Source organism: Haliotis rubra, unplaced genomic scaffold (assembly GCF_003918875.1).
Source record: "Haliotis rubra isolate DU_JTF1 unplaced genomic scaffold, ASM391887v1 Scf1719, whole genome shotgun sequence".
In the NCBI taxonomy this organism is placed as follows: domain Eukaryota; kingdom Metazoa; phylum Mollusca; class Gastropoda; order Lepetellida; family Haliotidae; genus Haliotis; species Haliotis rubra.
Window position 1 is genome coordinate 95,168 of NW_025765691.1, and position 16,470 is coordinate 111,637.

At 42.9% G+C, this 16,470-nt stretch overlaps 2 protein-coding genes across 3 annotated transcripts; both read left to right on the top strand.

Annotated features, from left to right (window-relative positions):
- Positions 1–2,901: 2,901 nt before the first annotated feature.
- On the top strand, positions 2,902–16,082 carry LOC124272686. Its single transcript, XM_046707868.1, has 3 exons — positions 2,902–2,981; positions 3,776–3,881; positions 14,475–16,082. The coding sequence occupies exons 1-3, from the start codon at positions 2,902–2,904 to the stop codon at positions 15,099–15,101; spliced, it is 813 nt and encodes a 270-aa protein (XP_046563824.1). The 3' UTR covers positions 15,102–16,082.
- Positions 10,728–14,281, top strand: LOC124272690 (E3 ubiquitin-protein ligase Midline-1-like). Of its 2 annotated transcripts, none has more exons than XM_046707875.1 (3): positions 10,728–10,829; positions 12,066–12,362; positions 13,566–14,281. In XM_046707875.1, exons 1-3 carry the CDS (start codon positions 10,760–10,762, stop codon positions 13,979–13,981), a joined length of 783 nt encoding a protein of 260 aa, XP_046563831.1. In that variant the 5' UTR covers positions 10,728–10,759; the 3' UTR covers positions 13,982–14,281. The 2 variants fall into 2 exon arrangements, with proteins under 2 accessions (XP_046563831.1, XP_046563832.1); XM_046707876.1 differs by having other exon boundaries at positions 10,814–10,899.
- Positions 16,083–16,470: the final 388 nt, after the last annotated feature.

Sequence of the window (16,470 nt, forward strand, 5' to 3'; positions counted from 1 at the left end):
TCACTTCCATCAACCACCAGCTTGTAATAACACGTCACATGAGATTAGCCATGTGCTAAAATAACACCCAAACTTTAAAGCGTACCCCTTGTCAATGTCCTGAGCCTTATAAGAATCGAAAGGTCGGCTTCCTGAGTCGACATCTCAAACTATGGTATATAAGTGGTAATAATTCCCGAGCATTAGAGAACAGATTGGCTTGTTTGGAATTTAATGCTTTTCATAAACTAGAATCTCATAAGCTATTTGTCTCTGGAATCATCTGTAATATGAACTTGTGTAGTGGTCTCTCTAGAAATTATTTAACGTTATCTAAAATTAAACATTTAGTCACCTTTTATTGTATATGACCAAATTAATTAGTTACACCAGGGAGACTCTATAGTATCCCTGGTTACACTATGAAGTTTTTTAAGAAGGGATTCATTTGGGTTCTTTTTTGCCCCAGTCCGCCTGTGTGTGGACAATATAACCAATTATCTATTATTAAGTTCATGATATTTCGTGAATACACTAACTGCATAACACCGTCTCTGACCACAAACCCAAACGGGTTGCTCTCTATTCGCTCACAGTCTTAAAACAACATTTCATGGTCTGTTGACTGTTGATTTCGCAATGATAAACCACCTAAACGGTCCATCCCTTGTGTCAGGTGTTAATTAGAGGGTACCATTAAAGAATGTATTCTACTACAATAAGCCTATTATTCCCTGGCAAGGGTTCACTTTTATGACATGTAATAAACCTTGGCCAGTCAGTCAGTGGGTCCGGTAAACTTTTATTTAATCAATGATGTAACGTAGGTCTATGTAATTTGTGTTTATGCAAACCGTGACAGGTCAAAACATATTTGCGCTTTTGTGGATAATAAGTAAACCATACACTTAAAACTGTATTTTGGAAAATGCTAGCCATATCAGGGCAAATATGACAGTTAATGCCAATTTTTGACACCTAGAACAACAAGGATGCAGACGAGAGAAGTTATACCAGGAATAATCTACAGCGTCTTATAGTCTCCCTGGTTATAGTTGATCGCATAGGAGGACGAATACACTCCTAGGAGGACGAATACACAGTCTATACACTCACGGGGATCCTTGGGAAAAGGAGAAACTGAAAGAAGTAGTGGTAAAATCCTTCCTAAATTTCCAAAGATTTCCAAGCCTTGGAAATATCATCTTTCCAATTTTGGAAATTTTTGGAAATATCATCTTTCCAAATTGGAAATTTTGGAAATCACCATTTTTTCTTGTGTTACCATATCTCTTTTTAATGAATGTGAAGATACATAAATTTACGAATCTATGTAAATATGTTATGTATCTCTCCAATGTGTCAGTAGCTCTGTTGATGTAAGACACATTCCTAAAAAGGCAATAAAGTATTATTATTAATAATGTAGCCCAGACAGCGAATGGGACTTCTCCCAGGAAGCGCTGCCTAGTCGAACCCACCAAGAACTTTCCGGAGAATATGGAGGCTCCCCAACACTGCAACCTTCTGCATTACACAGGGTGTCAGAAGGGCTGTGCTCCTTGTAGAGCACCCAGGTATTCTCCTGATCTGCGCCAAGATATCAGAAGGTACCTAACCAAGGGCACCAAGAACAATGGTGAGCCTGACAACAGTGTACTTGGGATGCAAGCAAGACATTTCAAAGGTGACGTCCGCATATTTAGCATGTTTTTCCTGAATCTTGCCAATTACATAGCTGTCAAAAACGACAGAAAATTCAATAATATAAATAATTTTCTTTGGCTTTATGAAAAAAGACAAGATCAAGTTTGTTGGCTGGAATTCTTCTGAGGCTGTATATGGGCCTACTCTAAAGAAGTTTTAAAACACCATTTGGACCTCGGAGTCAAAGCCACAGGCTTGGCGAAGACGGTAATCTAATCACCGAGCCATGCCATCATGTCGTTTAAGATATGCTGTTTGTGCATTCACTTACAAGGTGTTGGACAGTCTCTGTAAATTAATTGTATAATCGATATTTCATATTGATGTTTTCTTTAAGAATCACATTTTGGCGATTGCGAGTGGAAAGTGACTGGTCCTGAGCAGCAACATGGAAGCTCTCAGTTTCATTTTTAAGACCCACCGACTGCATCCAGGCGAAGGAGTCTGTTGAATTACTGTTCAGTTCCAAACGCTGCATGTACACACGATGCAATGGTTTCTTAGAAAGCGTCTCCACAAACCACCAACTCTGGGCAGAGTTGTTGAAAGACTTCTCTGGTTTACTCCCTTCGCTGTACCGTTCAATAGGATATCGCCATTAAAAATAAATCAACCTTATGTTTTAGATTCTGTCCAACAACCTTGGAACGCTTCAAATAGCTATTGAATTCCTTGCTTTCATCATGAGTCTTGACATGCATCACCAGAGAATCATCTGATACGTAAAAATGTGCCAAAGTACACAATAGAATTCCATCATGAAGACCCTCCACATTAATCAAACCCTGTGCTCCATAATTGATTAGCATATATCAACGATTAAGAGAGGAACGAGGGTGGTGGGCTCTATTATCAGAAATGATCCTTCTGGTCATTCGGTCAACACTCTGAATGTCTTGTTTTGTCTAATCAACAACTCCAAAGGAATAGGAAAGGATTGGCACAGCAAACGTATTGGTGGATTCGATCCTGTTTTGAGCGTTGAGCTCAGAGCTCCAGATTTTCTTTAACCGAGATTTATACTCGGTCCGAAGTTTGTCTTGAATTGGGGCATTCTGGAGCTTGTCTCGAACTTGCATTCCAAGATAGGTGTAGGCCTGATCTTCCACATGATGCTCAATGACTGCTCCCCCTTGTAACTTGACCGATCCATCATTAACTACCTTGCCACGTTTCAAATGAAGAGTGTTACATTTGTCCAAATTGCATGCAAATATGGTTAGAAAAGGACCCGACAAGGAGAACCTGCTCTTTCAAATTGATATCTCCTCTGGCAGAAGTTCGATGTCATCCATGTAAAGGAAAGGGGCAAGAGGTTGGGGATCTGCGCTGAGAAGGTCTGGGATGGTAACCCTCCTCTTTATTGAGCAGAAAGCTCAAAGGATTTAAAGACAAACAAAAAAGCAAAGGACTAAAAGAATCCCCCAGGAATATACCCCTTCTGAACAGAATCCGAAGTCTGCACCTGCCCTTGCCAGTACATCTCAAGTTGAGTCGACCAGCAACTCATTAAAGACTTGAGTAAATCAAGTAGTCCCTCAGGGAGGTCAATACAATGAAGAGACTTGAAAATCCATTCATTAGGGACAGGGTCACATGTTTTTGTAGTCAATCCAGCACATGGAGAGGTTTTGGTGATATATTTTAGCCTCTTTCAAAACCCTTTTTTTTGTACAAGAAGTTGATCCGTGCACCCCAACACCCCTTCCTTGCTCACTTCTGCTCTCTACAAATTATATCATTGGAAGAGCAGTAAGATTATACAAGTGTTGTCAAACACCCTGTGAATATTTAATTTGTGTGTATTCAAACATGTAACAGGGCGAATGTTTTGGGGATCAGTCGAGTATCCTTCTTTTGAAGGAGTATTGTGTGACCTTTGCAGAACCATGGAGGAACATCACTTTTGTCTAGAAGAGAACTGACACAGGTGAATAGTTTCGTGTACTGGTTTCGAATGCCATCAGGCCCTGGAGCTGTATTAGATTTGAACTTTTGATAATAAATATTGGTATGTTTTTTTTTTCTTTTTGTAGGAGAGATGGCGACCTCCCAGAAGTTGACAGAACACTTACTGACATTGGGTCAGGACACGGACAAGCTGTGTAGGGCACTTGAAGCTGGGCGAGATACACGTCCAGGATGACGACGTCCTGGACCTGAAGGCTGCTCTTGAGTTACAGGACACCATTAACGTGGGAGTTCATGGAGATGCAGGTGGAGCATACCCCTATGACGTGACGATACTAGAGGTGAATGGTATAGACACAGTGGTAGTTACAGACAGCATCAACAAAAGTGTAAAGTCCTTCTACACCAGGAACAGTCAACCAGGTCACAGCAAGCTCAGTCTGGAAGGTGAACCATGGGGTATAACAAGGCTGAAACACAAGCAGGTGGCTGTCACGGTGCCGGATACTAATCAGATTGTAACAGTTGAAGTGAACCCTGACCTGGTGCTGCTGTCGACAATCACAACCAGCAAGCAGTACTGGGGTATAACGTCTCTGACACCATCAGCACTAGCAGCAAGTGCCGAGTCCCCACCCTGTGTTGATATCCTGGATATGTCGGGACACGTGTTGAAGTCAGTTTGTCCAGACCACGAAGGTGGAGACATCTTATTGTATCCCTGCTTCCGCTGTACTACGAGGACGGGAAACATCCTGGTGTCTGACAATGGAACCAAGTGTGCTGTGTGTCTGACCCTCGAAGGTGTGTTCAAGTACAGACCTACAGGAGACACAGTACTGAAGGATCCTCTTGGTATCACAAGTACCAGCACAGGTGACATCCTGGTGACAGACACCTCACAACACAGAGTCATCCATCTGACAGAGTCAGGACAGTTTGTTAGAAACATACTGACATCACAGGATGGTGTCCACCATCCACGGGGACTGTGTATTGGTGGTCGTGGTCTTATGTACCTGTGTGCATCAGATGGAGTGAAGGTGTTTACATGCTGTAAGTGAGTGAACGTGTCACAATCCTTCCTTTCAATTACACAAAATTATATGTTACTTGGAGGGATATGATCTGATGCACTCTGAAATAACTTTTTACTCTTGTGCTTAAACTTATAGTCTAAACATTTCACTGAACATTGCCCTCTGGAATTATAATATCATATTACTCTTGAGTTTAGTCTTATAGTCTAAACATATTTCTGATTAATGTGTAAATTGTTTTCGACACTATATGGCTGAAATACTGCTGTTGTGACGTTAAACATCAACTCATTCAGTGACTCACTCACTCACTCTGACAAATCATCCATGACTTCGATATGAATATAACGAATCATACCTGTTGTAGAAGGACACACCTTGAGATGTAATGTGGGGCGGTGGGGTAGCCTAGTGGTTAAAGCATTCGCCTGTCACGCCGAACACGATTCTCACATTGCTGGAATATTGCTAAAAGCGGCATAAAAACTCACTCACTCACTCTCTCACCTTCCTTCCTTCCTGCAATGTGATGGGCATTAGTGGAAGTCTCTGAGGCGTGTTTTGACGTTGACGTACACGTCGATCGACTTCATCCCATGGGTGTTCTGTCGGGTTTAGATCTGGTGATCGGGAAGGCCATGGCAAGACACTGACGTTAGAATTGGCAAGGTAGCGGACCGTGACGCGTGCTGTATGTGAAGTAGCGTTGTCTTGCTGGAACAACTCCGTCGGTCCATAATCGAAAGTATGTGACGTGCAAGGACTTTACCGATTTGCTGATTCCCCCCTTAAAGAAATCAGATTTTTGTGTACTTGATATGACATCCCACACCATGACACTGTCTCCACCGAATCTGTCGAATGCAATTAGAGACAAAACGTTCATTTCCTCTGCTTACTTGCTCTTTTCTCTGTGATGTTTAGGGGAATATTTCCTCAAACGCTTCCAAAACAAGGGGAAAAGTTTAAATTGCCACCTTTTTTGCTGAAGCTCTTTACAATCACCAAAAGATGACGTTTTGGAATGTAAGTTGTATACATTTATATGTGTATTAAACACCTGTCATTATTCTCTTCTCAACAGACATGTTGTGTGATCTGCACTACAGGGCAATAATCTTTTTGCACACCTGTCACAACTTACATACGTTATTCTGATCACATTTATGCCGACGGAAGTTCCGATCTTGTGGTTGCAGACGCCGGCAGAAGGTAACAAGCTGTGGAGGTTAAATCGGTATTGGATGGGGGGGTCGTATTTCATCGGTACCTAGAGTAGCCAAACTAGTCAAGGTTTGGCAGCCGTTGTGACCAACCGATTACCAATTAGATACAGTAAACTACTATTGCACGCATACACATGAATTGCTTTGCCAACTTGTGACTGTGATCTTTGAAGAGCAATAAAATACAGCAAACGAATGAATATTTTATCATAGGGAGTGAGTTTCGGTTTCACGACGCTTTTAGCACTTTTCCAGCCAAATCATTGCGGGGGACATTAGAAGGGGCTCTACACATTGTAAGTGTGTGTGTGTGCGTGCGTGCGTGCGTGCGTGTGTGTGCGTGTGTGTGTGTGTTGTTAATAGATACATGCAGTGTTTATACCAACGTGTACAGTTATATACACTCTGCCTGTTATCATTCATTCACCAGATGAAGGAGTAAGGATATACTCAGAAACGTTGTGCTCCTCATAATAAAGAAGTTGACATCCATAAAACTCTCTAAAACATTCCAAGCCAATTTCGCTCAACCATACTTTTTAATCGTAGTATATTTGTTATTTTAAATTTCGGCTAAATCTTCCTACCATCGCCAGCGGCTGAAGGGAAGGTGTAAATCCAACTAGGGTCCATGCAGGCAGCAAAAGTAATGTAAGTCCCCATGGTTCCTAGTATGGTGATCTACCTTCAGCTGTTGGCGATCTATAGCCTGTGATTTATAACGTATTGTCTACTTTAATTAAAATGTTTTAGTTTTCCATGCTAGTTTTATATCTATCTGTGATGCTCCAGTTATTTTACAGTCCGTCGATATTTCTCGTCACTATATGGCTGAAACATTCCCGAGGTGACGTTAAATTTTAACTCACTCACTCACTCATCAAACTCTATTCCTTGTGTGTATCACTTCTAAATGCCATTCAAAGACCTGACGTGTAGATATACATAATGTACTTGACAACATACAAGAGAGCTGTTGATATCATCAGCTGTTCAAGATCACTTTGGGCAACTAAGTATTTGTCTGAAAACGGTTACAATAGAAAACGTGTGTGGAAATTCAGGATTAGGTTTGGCCATTAACTATGGTTTTATTGTCGTGTAATCAACCAATGCCTGGCTGAAATCAAGGGCAAGGATATATAGTATTTACATTTGACTTGTCAGTGAGTCAGGGTATGCGTCAGTTACCATGATGTAGTGTATATCAAATACTGCCTGGCTGAAATCAAGGGTAAGGACATATTGTATTTACACTGGACATGTCAGTGGGTCAGGGTATGCGTCAGTTACCATGATGTAGTGTATATCAAATACTGCCTGGCTGAAATCAAGGGTAAGGACATATTGTATTTACACTGGACATGTCAGTGGGTCAGGGTATGCGTCAGATACCATGATGTAGTGTATATCAAATACTGCCTGGCTGAAATCAGGGGTAAGGATATATTGTATTTACACTGGACATGTCAGTGGGTCAGGGTATGCGTCAGTTACCATCATGTAGTCCATGATGAGTGATGAAGGAACAGTTCTGTCTGTCCAGGCAGATGTGCGTGCGTTTGTGAATGGTGCCCTGCAAGTCTTGGACCATCTGTTACTGAAACCAATAAGTATCAAGGAGATCCCCCTGTATCACACTCACGACTAGTGGTAGTGTAGCATCACGGCTAGTGGTAGTGTAGCCTCACGACTAGTGGTAGTGTAGCCTCACGACTAGTGGTAGTGTAGCCTCACGACTAGTGGTAGTGTAGCCTCCTTTCTAGTGGTAGTGTAGCCTTACGGCCAGTGTTAGCGTAGCCTCATGTCTAGTGGCAGTGTAGCCTTACGACTAGTGGTAGTGTAGCCTCACGACTAGTGGTAGTGTAGCCTCACCACTAGTGGTAGTGTAGCCTCACGGCTACTCGTAGTGTAGCCTCACGGCTAGTGGTAGTGTAGCCTCACGAATACTGGTAGTGAAGCCTCACGACTAGTGGTAGTGTAGCCTAACGACTAGTGGTAGTGTAGCCTCACGTCTAGTGGTAGGATAGCCTCACGACACAACTGGTGGTAGTGTAGCCTCAGGACTGGTGGTAGTGTAGCCTCACGACTAGTGGTAGTGTAGCATCCTTTCTAGGGGTAGTGTAGCTTCACGGCTGGTGGTAGTGTAGCCTCACGGCTGGTGGTAGTGTATGGTCACGACACGACTGGTGGTAGTGTAGCCTCACGACTAGTGGTAGTGTAGCCTTACGGCTAGTGGTAGTGTAGCCTCACGGCCAGTGGTAGTGTAGCCTGACGACTAGTGGTAGCGTAGCCTGACGACTAGTGGTAATGTACCCTCACGACTAGTGGTAGTGTAGTCTTACGTCTAGTGGTAGTGTAGCGTCATGACTAGTGGTAGTGTAGCTCCTCGTCTAGTGGTAGTGTAGCCTTACGTCTAGTGGTAGTGTAGCGTCATGACTAGTGGTAGTGTACCTTCTCGTCTAGTGGTAGTGTAGCCTTACGTCTAGTGGTAGTGTAGCGTCATGACTAGTGGTAGTGTAGCTTCTCGTCTAGTGGTAGTGTAGCCTTACGTCTAGTGGTAGGGTAGCGTCATGACTAGTGGTAGTGTGGCCTTACGTCTAGTGGTAGTGTAGCCTCACGACTATGGTAGTGTACCCTCACGACTAGTTGTAGTGTAGCCTCACGTCTAGTGGTAGTGTAGCCTCACGACACGACTGGTGGTAGTGTAGCCTCACGACTAGTGGTAGTGTAGCCTCAGTGGTAGTGTTGCCTCACGAGTAGTGGTAGTGTAGCCTCAGGACTAGTGTTAGTGTAGCCTCACGTCTAGTGGTAGTGTAGCCTCATGACTAGTGGTAGTGTTGCCTCACGTCTAGTGGTAGTGTAGGCTCACGACACGACTGGTGGTAGTGTAGCCTCACATCTAGTGGTAGTGTAGCGTTACGGCTAGTGGTAGTGTAGCCTCACGGCTGGTGGTAGTGTAGCCTGAGGACTAGTGGTAGTGTAGCCTCTCGAATAGTGGTAGTGTATCCTTACCACTAGTGGTAGTGTAGCCTCACGGGTAGTGTTAGCGTAGCCTCACAGTTAGTGGTAGTGTAGCCTGACGACTAGTGGTGGTGTAGCCACACCACTGGTGGTAATGTAACCTCACGTCTAGTGGTAGTGTAGCCTTACGGCTAGTGGTAGTGTAGCCTCACGTCTAGTGGTAGTATAAGGTAGCTCTATTTATTTATCACGCGCTTATATTGAGAAGAGATTCAATGTAACGTGTGTGTCGCATGTTGTATATGTTGTACATATCATACATATTTATTCTGTATATGGGCCTCTGGCCTTCATGCAATAAACTGATACTAGTGTAACCGTACGACTAGTGGTAGTGTAGCCTCACGACTAGAGGTAGTGTAGCCTCACGGCTAGTGGTAGTGTAGCCTCACGGTTATTGGTAGTGTAGCGTCACGACTAGTGGTAGTGTAGCCTCACGCCTACTACAGGTGTAGAGCAGGTAGACTACAGATGTAGAGCAGGTAGACTACAGATGTTGTGTGTACGGTCAAGTGACATACGTCTGAGCTGCCTTCTGTTCAACAAGATGAACACCTGTTACTGGATTGACTTGACAACTGAGTGGCGAAAGGGAGATAACTCGTGATGACGTATTTATATGGAGCAATAAAATACAGTGAGTGTGAGTGAGTGAGTTTAGTTTTATGCCGCACTAAGCAGTATTCCGACTGTGTGGCGGCGGTCTGTAAATAATCGAGTCTGGACCAGGCAATCCAGTGATCAACAGGATGAGCATCGATCTACACAATTTGGACATGTCAACCAAGTGAACGAAACTGACCACCCGATCCCGTTAGTCGCCTATTACGACAAGCGTAGGTTACTGAAAATCAATTTTAACCTGGGTTTGCAAGGATCCAATAAAGTGCAGCGAACGAATGAATAGTTTATCACCATTTGAGCTGTTCCCGTGTGTTGTAAATAGATTTTTACAGTTTACATGCCTACTTGATGGTCAACGAAGCACTCAGTTTTCCAGCCACATGTTGATGACGGCAATCTGTATATAGTCGAGTGTTGGCCGGATAAACGAGTGGTTGCGATTATGGCAGCACCCAAGCAGTCCGTGTATGACAACAATTATTCTTCCAAGTGACGGAGCCTATTCATATCGTCCGACGTACGACAGACAGACGTTCCTTGATCCTTGATAACCAGAATCTCATGTGGAATGAAACATACGGTTCGTGACCTATGTTAACCACATGTCAATCTTGACCAATCTGTACACAAGTCTGTGACTGTACCGACATCATTCAGTTATCTTGAGGGTCAACGTGCGGGTGTCATGTCCAGGAGCTCTGACGGTCAGGAGCCCTTCACTGATACCAGCACAACACAATTCTCGTCCGGTATACTTCCGTATTTACTCTTAGATATTAAACGTCAGTACAAATAAATGTGAAGTCTTGACGTTCCTCAGAAAAGTTAGTGAGTGATTTAACACCACATTTAGCAGTATCACTGCGGGGGACGCCTGAAAAGGGGTTCATACATCGTGCCAGTGTTGGGGAAGCGAACCCGGATGTTCCGAGTGACCAGCTGACGAGTCAATATGAACGTTCTCCAAGATTCAATTGCTTTTCATATGCAAATCAACCAACAGACAACATGTGGAGTGTAGCACATTCACAATAAGATAACGGCGTGATTTATTCCTGGGTGAGTGAGTGATTCAGTTATGCAGTCATCCAGCAATATCACGGATTTAGTTAATAATATCACAGCCATAAGTCAGCAACCAATAAATAAGGGAATCGTAACACTGGGCGTTCAAATCGATTTCAAAACACAATCACCCATTCGGCATCACTCGTCCTTTTCCGTAACATGCAAACAGCATGTCCCTGAATGACACGAGTTGATCCGGAAGTCGCCTGGTGCACAGTTTCCCTCTACACCGGTTACCTGGCTGTCTCAGGTAAGTGTGTTGTCACAGGGGCTGTGTCTATTCCAGTTATAACGCTACACACCTGTCCTACTGTGTACAGGTAACACTACAATGGTTCATCTAACTGTTGGGTCATCTCCAGGCACATTCTCAAATCCGGGCACCTGATATACTGCAATATTTAGACTGAGCATAGTGTATGAAGTGTCTACTTTCATTACTTCCTTGATCGGTCTGTTGACTTCATTACTGAAATCTTTCCCGATGTATGTTGATGTATGTATCATGTGTGTATGTTAAAGTTATTACTGAATTGATCTTTGATAATTGCTACAGCACAAAATGTGGTAAAATCCCTCTACATTACCACATTATCTGACATGTGATGTACCGGAATCCGAACTTAACGTCTCCTACTTTCGATATGGTAATGAGCGGGTATCGCCATGTGACACTTTACACGGTGCAGAACTGCATGTTGTAAAGCTTATGACGGCGATTTGCAAAGATCCATTGACAAGGTGCTCACTGACAGGCTACATATTCATGGTGTTCCGTGACACCAGAACATAAACAGTCTGTTATATACACACTGTCAACCTCAGAAAATAACAGATTCCCTTAGAAAAATAGCGCAACTCATACAACAGCACGGGGGACCGACCACATAACTTTCATGGCAGTGTTACATGAACTAAAAAGTTCTCATAAACATTCTTTTTGTAGCTCAACGGTTCTAGTATGTCAGGCAAGAGAGGGAATTTACAAGTTGGAAATAATCAATAATAATCAAACCAACAGACCGTCACTTCATCCAGTTTCAAGCTTCTAACGCTTCTACAATACAGGATTGTTTGTTCGTTCGGTGCACTAAATTGTGAAATATGTGAAGTAATGGATGTTCTATATTTTACGTATGACCAGGAAAAGAAAAAGAAAGGCATACAGACAGAGAGAGAGACAAACGCGCACGCACACGCACACGCACACATCATATACACACAATACAGACGGGTCAGTTTAGATGCGTCTACGAATGTTTGCTCTCATTGTCGATAGGATCTGCGTACGTCTGGAATTATGTTTTAATTTAGCTGGATTCGTTTATTGTTTCAAGTGCAGGATCCCTTGACTCGGCTTTTGTAGCTTCAGACCTGTCTGTATATCAGGACTACAAATATGGTCGGTGTTGGTGTGATGAATGTTGTGGGTTGGACAGTGGATAGTGGATAGTATGTTCATGTCGTGCCTGTTGTCGTTTTGTAGGAGAGATGGCGACCTCCCAGAAGTTGACAGAACACTTCCTGACATGCACCATATGTACAGAGGTGTTTGACAAGCCCTGTACACTTGTGTGTAATCACACCTTCTGTCGGAAATGTGTCGTCAACTACACCAAAACCAGACCAGAAGCCATCAGTGCCAAGTCTCTCCTGTGTCCATGCTGCAGGAAGATGACGAAAGTGTCTGACCCTGAGAGACCAGTGGAGGAGTGGGCGGATGACGTCAAGCCTATCTTTGTCATCCAGGGACTGTTGGACTCGTTTGGGCCTGGATCTAAAGGTGAGTATTTGTGGGTTGTACTAATATACGAGTTGTTTGTGATCAGGTAACAGGATAATTGATTATACATAATGGGAACATATGCGGACCTTAGAAGATATTTAGCAATTTGTGGCTCCTGTGATATATATAAAACTGTTCCTGATGTTGTTTGTAAGGAATGAGTACAAAACGAACATGTACAGTGGACATGTGTTTCTCTATCAAGAGACAGTATGTGAGAGGCGACACGACTCAAGATCTACCTCAGAAACATTATTCTTCATCCGAACAACAACGGATGAGACAATTCAAAACATATTTACATTACTGAGACGTGTTCTGATGTTTCTGATACATTTTCTCACCTCATAATGCGCCACATCTTGTCCTATAATACGTTGTGATGTCACGAGGTTAATATCACCACCTGAGTAAAACAATAACGACCGAACTTGCGCGGTCGATATTATTTTTCTCAGGTCAATAAAACCGATATCGATTCCCTCATACATTGTCTATCACTGTTTTAATATACCACATCTAAAGAGAAACGGGTTTTAATGTAAACTTTTAATGCACCCACTGTGCCCATCTATCCGAGTGATCTGATTGGCTGATCAGCGGGGAAGCCCTTCGTTCGGTATTCCTTGTCTATTTTAGTAACCCAAGTTAATATCGTAATTTATCAGAAAACTCAATATCGTGTTTTGTAGTCAATCATGTGACGGTCTTTTGACAAATCGTGGTACAGGAAAAATACTACCAATATAATACATTGTGATGTCACCAGGTTAATATCACCACATCTAGCCCTATAATACATTGTGATGTCATGAGGTTAATATCACCACATCTAGCCCTATAATACATTGTGATGTCACCAGGTTAATATCACCACATCTAGCCCTATAATACATTGTGATGTCAATAATACATTGTGATGTCACCAGGTTAATATCACCACATCTAGCCCTATAATACATTGTGATGTCACCAGGTTAATATCACCACATCTAGCCCTATAATACATTGTGATGTCACCAGGGTTAATATCACCACATCTAGCCCTATAATACATTGTGATGTCACCAGGTTAATATCACCACATCTAGCCCTATAATACATTGTGATGTCACCAGGTTAATATCACCACATCTAGCCCTATAATACATTGTGATGTCACCAGGTTAATATCACCACATGAATGAATGGTTATTTCAGATACAACTAACTGCAGTTATTGTAAGGAGGAAGGGGAGACAACTCCAGCTACATCTTGGTGTTCTGTTTGTGACGACGCACTGTGTGAACGATGTACACGGATGCACCAACGAATCCCCTCTTCCCGTCACCATGACGTAGTTGACCTGTCTGGAGAGACAAGGGTCAAGGTGAATAGAAAGGTCATGTGTAAAGTTCACAAGGACGAGAGGATCAAATATCTTTGTAAAGATTGTAAAACAGCTGTTTGTCAAACATGCTGCACCATCCATCACAGGAAATGTGACATGGTTGTTGAAATTGAGTCAGAGATTCCTGCAATGAAAACCGAGCTGAAAAGGAATAAAGAGAATTTGTTAAAGAAACACAATGAGATGAAAACACATGTTGGGAAAACAAAACTCCAGGGTCGGTGAAGAATTGGCGCTTCACCTACAAATAGAATCAAATATCAAGTCTGCAAGTCTCACAGCAATAGAGGTGATCAAAGTCAAGGAACGGAAACTTCTGTCTGAACTGAAAGAGATGTCTGACAGACACATTGGACAACTGAAGGCAGACATAAAGTCAGGTGAGATGTCAGTACAGATGTACCAACAACAGACTGAGCTGATAGACCAGGCTCTACAATCTGAGTGTGACATGGATGTGTATGAGATGTATCAGGGATGTGAGGCCGGTGATGTGGAGGCTGTCGGAGTCGTAGACGTGAAGGAGAAGGGAAGAATAGACAGGATAACATTCAGACAGGACACGGACAAGCTGAGTAGAGCACTGGAAGATCTCCATCTGGGTGAGATACACGTCCAGTATGACGATGTGCTGGACCTGAAGGCTGCTCCTGTGTTACAGGACACCATTGGACCTGAAGGCTGCTCCGTGACAGTGAAGGCTGCTCCTGTGTTACAGGAGACAGTAGCAGGAGATGCAGGTGGAGGAGACCCCACTGACGTGACGGTGTTAGAGGTGAATGGTACAGACACAGTGGTAGTTACAGACTACAACAACAACAGTGTAAAGTCCTTCTACACCAGGAACAGTCAGCCAGGTCACAGCAAGCTCAGTCTGGAAGGTAGACCATGGGGTATAACAAGGCTGAAACACAACCAGGTGGCTGTCACTGTGCTGGATACCAGTCAGATTGTAACAGTTGAAGTGAACCCTGACCTGGTGCTGCTGTCGACCATCACAACCAGCAAACAGTACTGGGGTATAACGTCTCTGACACCATCAACACTAGCAGCAAGTTCCGAGTCCCCTCCCTGTGTTGATATCCTGGATATGTCGGGACACGTGCTGAAGTCAGTTTGTCCTGGCCACAGAGGTGGAAACATCTTAAAGTATCCCTACTTCCTCTGTACCACGAGGACAGGAAACATCCTGGTGTCTGACTGTGGAACCAAGTGTGTCGTGTGTCTGACCCCCGAGGGAGATGTGGTGTTCAACTACAGACCTACAGGACACACAGCACTGAAGGATCCAGGGGGTATCACAAGTACCAGCACAGGCGACATCCTGGTGACAGACAACTCATAACACAGAGTCATCCATCTGACAGAGTCAGGACAGTTTGTTAGAAACATACTGACATCACAGGATGGTGTCAGTATCCATACGGACTCTGTGTGTTAGTGGGCGTGGTCGTATGTACTTGTGTACAGACAACGTAGTGAAGGTATTTACATGTTGTAAGTGAGTGAACATGTCACAATACTTCCCTTCAATTAAACAAAATTATATGTTACTTGGAGATATATGATGTGATGCACTGTAGGAACTTTGCACTCTGAAATAGTTTTACTCTTGTGTTTAATCTTATTGTCTAAACATATTACTGATTACTGTGTAAATGTTTTTGGTCAAAATATGACTGAAATACTGCTGATGTGTCAGATGTGACGTTAGATATCAACTCACTCACTCACTCCCTGGTGTTTAATCATTCTGACAAATCATCCATGACTTTTGATGTGAATGTGACGAATCATACCTGTTTTAGAAAGACCCAGCTTGTAATGTTATGAGGGTTGGTGGGGGTAGCCTAGTGGTTAAAGCGTTCGCTCGTCACGCCGAGGACCCGGGTTCGATTCCTTACTTGGGTGCAATGTGTAAAGTCCATTTCTGGTGTCCCCCGCCTTGATATTGCTGGAATATTGCTAAAACCGGTATAAAACCATGCTCTCTCACCCACTATAATGTAATGCAATATAAACAGTGTTTGCACTGAAACAATGAAAGCTGCAGGCCCTAAGGACCCAAAACCATAAAACGGTGTAGGTCCTGATCAGAATGTGTAGGTCCTATATTTTAATATGGAAATAATACTCTCAGTTATAGTCGGTACTTCTGTTTTCTGTTCAGATACATTGTCTCAATAACACCATATGGTACAAAATCATGTAGAATATTGCTATTTTGAGTTTAATCTAAGTGACTTTGATGAGCAATTTTATACTGAATTTACTAAATAGGTTGCATGTTTTATGGCATGTTTGTGATAAACCTGAACAGCTGTTACTCTTTTCTAAACAGACATGTGTGATTTGCCTTACAGGGGAGTCATCTTTGCTCACATTTTAAACAGTGTTCGATACAGGATCGTTTTCATCTAGTTGGAGCATGGAGCAGTTTAGAGTAGCCATTGTGGTTGCAAGATCACCATTTAGATAAGTACTACCAAACTGCTGATGTTAAACACAAATGTTCGATACCAACTTGTGATCGTGTTTTGATGCACAATCCGACAGCTCTGTTGTGGAGCGGGTACGTTGGTTTGACATGACAACTGTGCGGTCAAAGGGAGATAAGTCGTTATGAGATGTGTATGAAGAGCCATAAAATATAGCGAACGAATGACTATTTTATCACAAAGTGTACACTTTTGTGTGTTGTAAATAGATAATTC

Bases quoted from the DNA above. Each gene is read 5' to 3' on its own strand.
- LOC124272686 (XM_046707868.1), top strand. From the start codon at position 2,902: ATGGTTAGAAAAGGACCCGACAAGGAGAACCTGCTCTTTCAAATTGAT. The intron at 2,982-3,775 runs GTAAAGGAAAGG...ACATTGGGTCAG, and splicing joins AGAAGTTCGATGTCATCCAT to GACACGGACAAGCTGTGTAG. The intron at 3,882-14,474 runs GTGGGAGTTCAT...CCTGTGTTACAG, and splicing joins AGTTACAGGACACCATTAAC to GAGACAGTAGCAGGAGATGC.
- LOC124272690 (XM_046707875.1), top strand. From the start codon at position 10,760: ATGACACGAGTTGATCCGGAAGTCGCCTGGTGCACAGTTTCCCTCTAC. The intron at 10,830-12,065 runs GTAAGTGTGTTG...GTCGTTTTGTAG, and splicing joins CGGTTACCTGGCTGTCTCAG to GAGAGATGGCGACCTCCCAG. The intron at 12,363-13,565 runs GTGAGTATTTGT...TGGTTATTTCAG, and splicing joins GTTTGGGCCTGGATCTAAAG to ATACAACTAACTGCAGTTAT.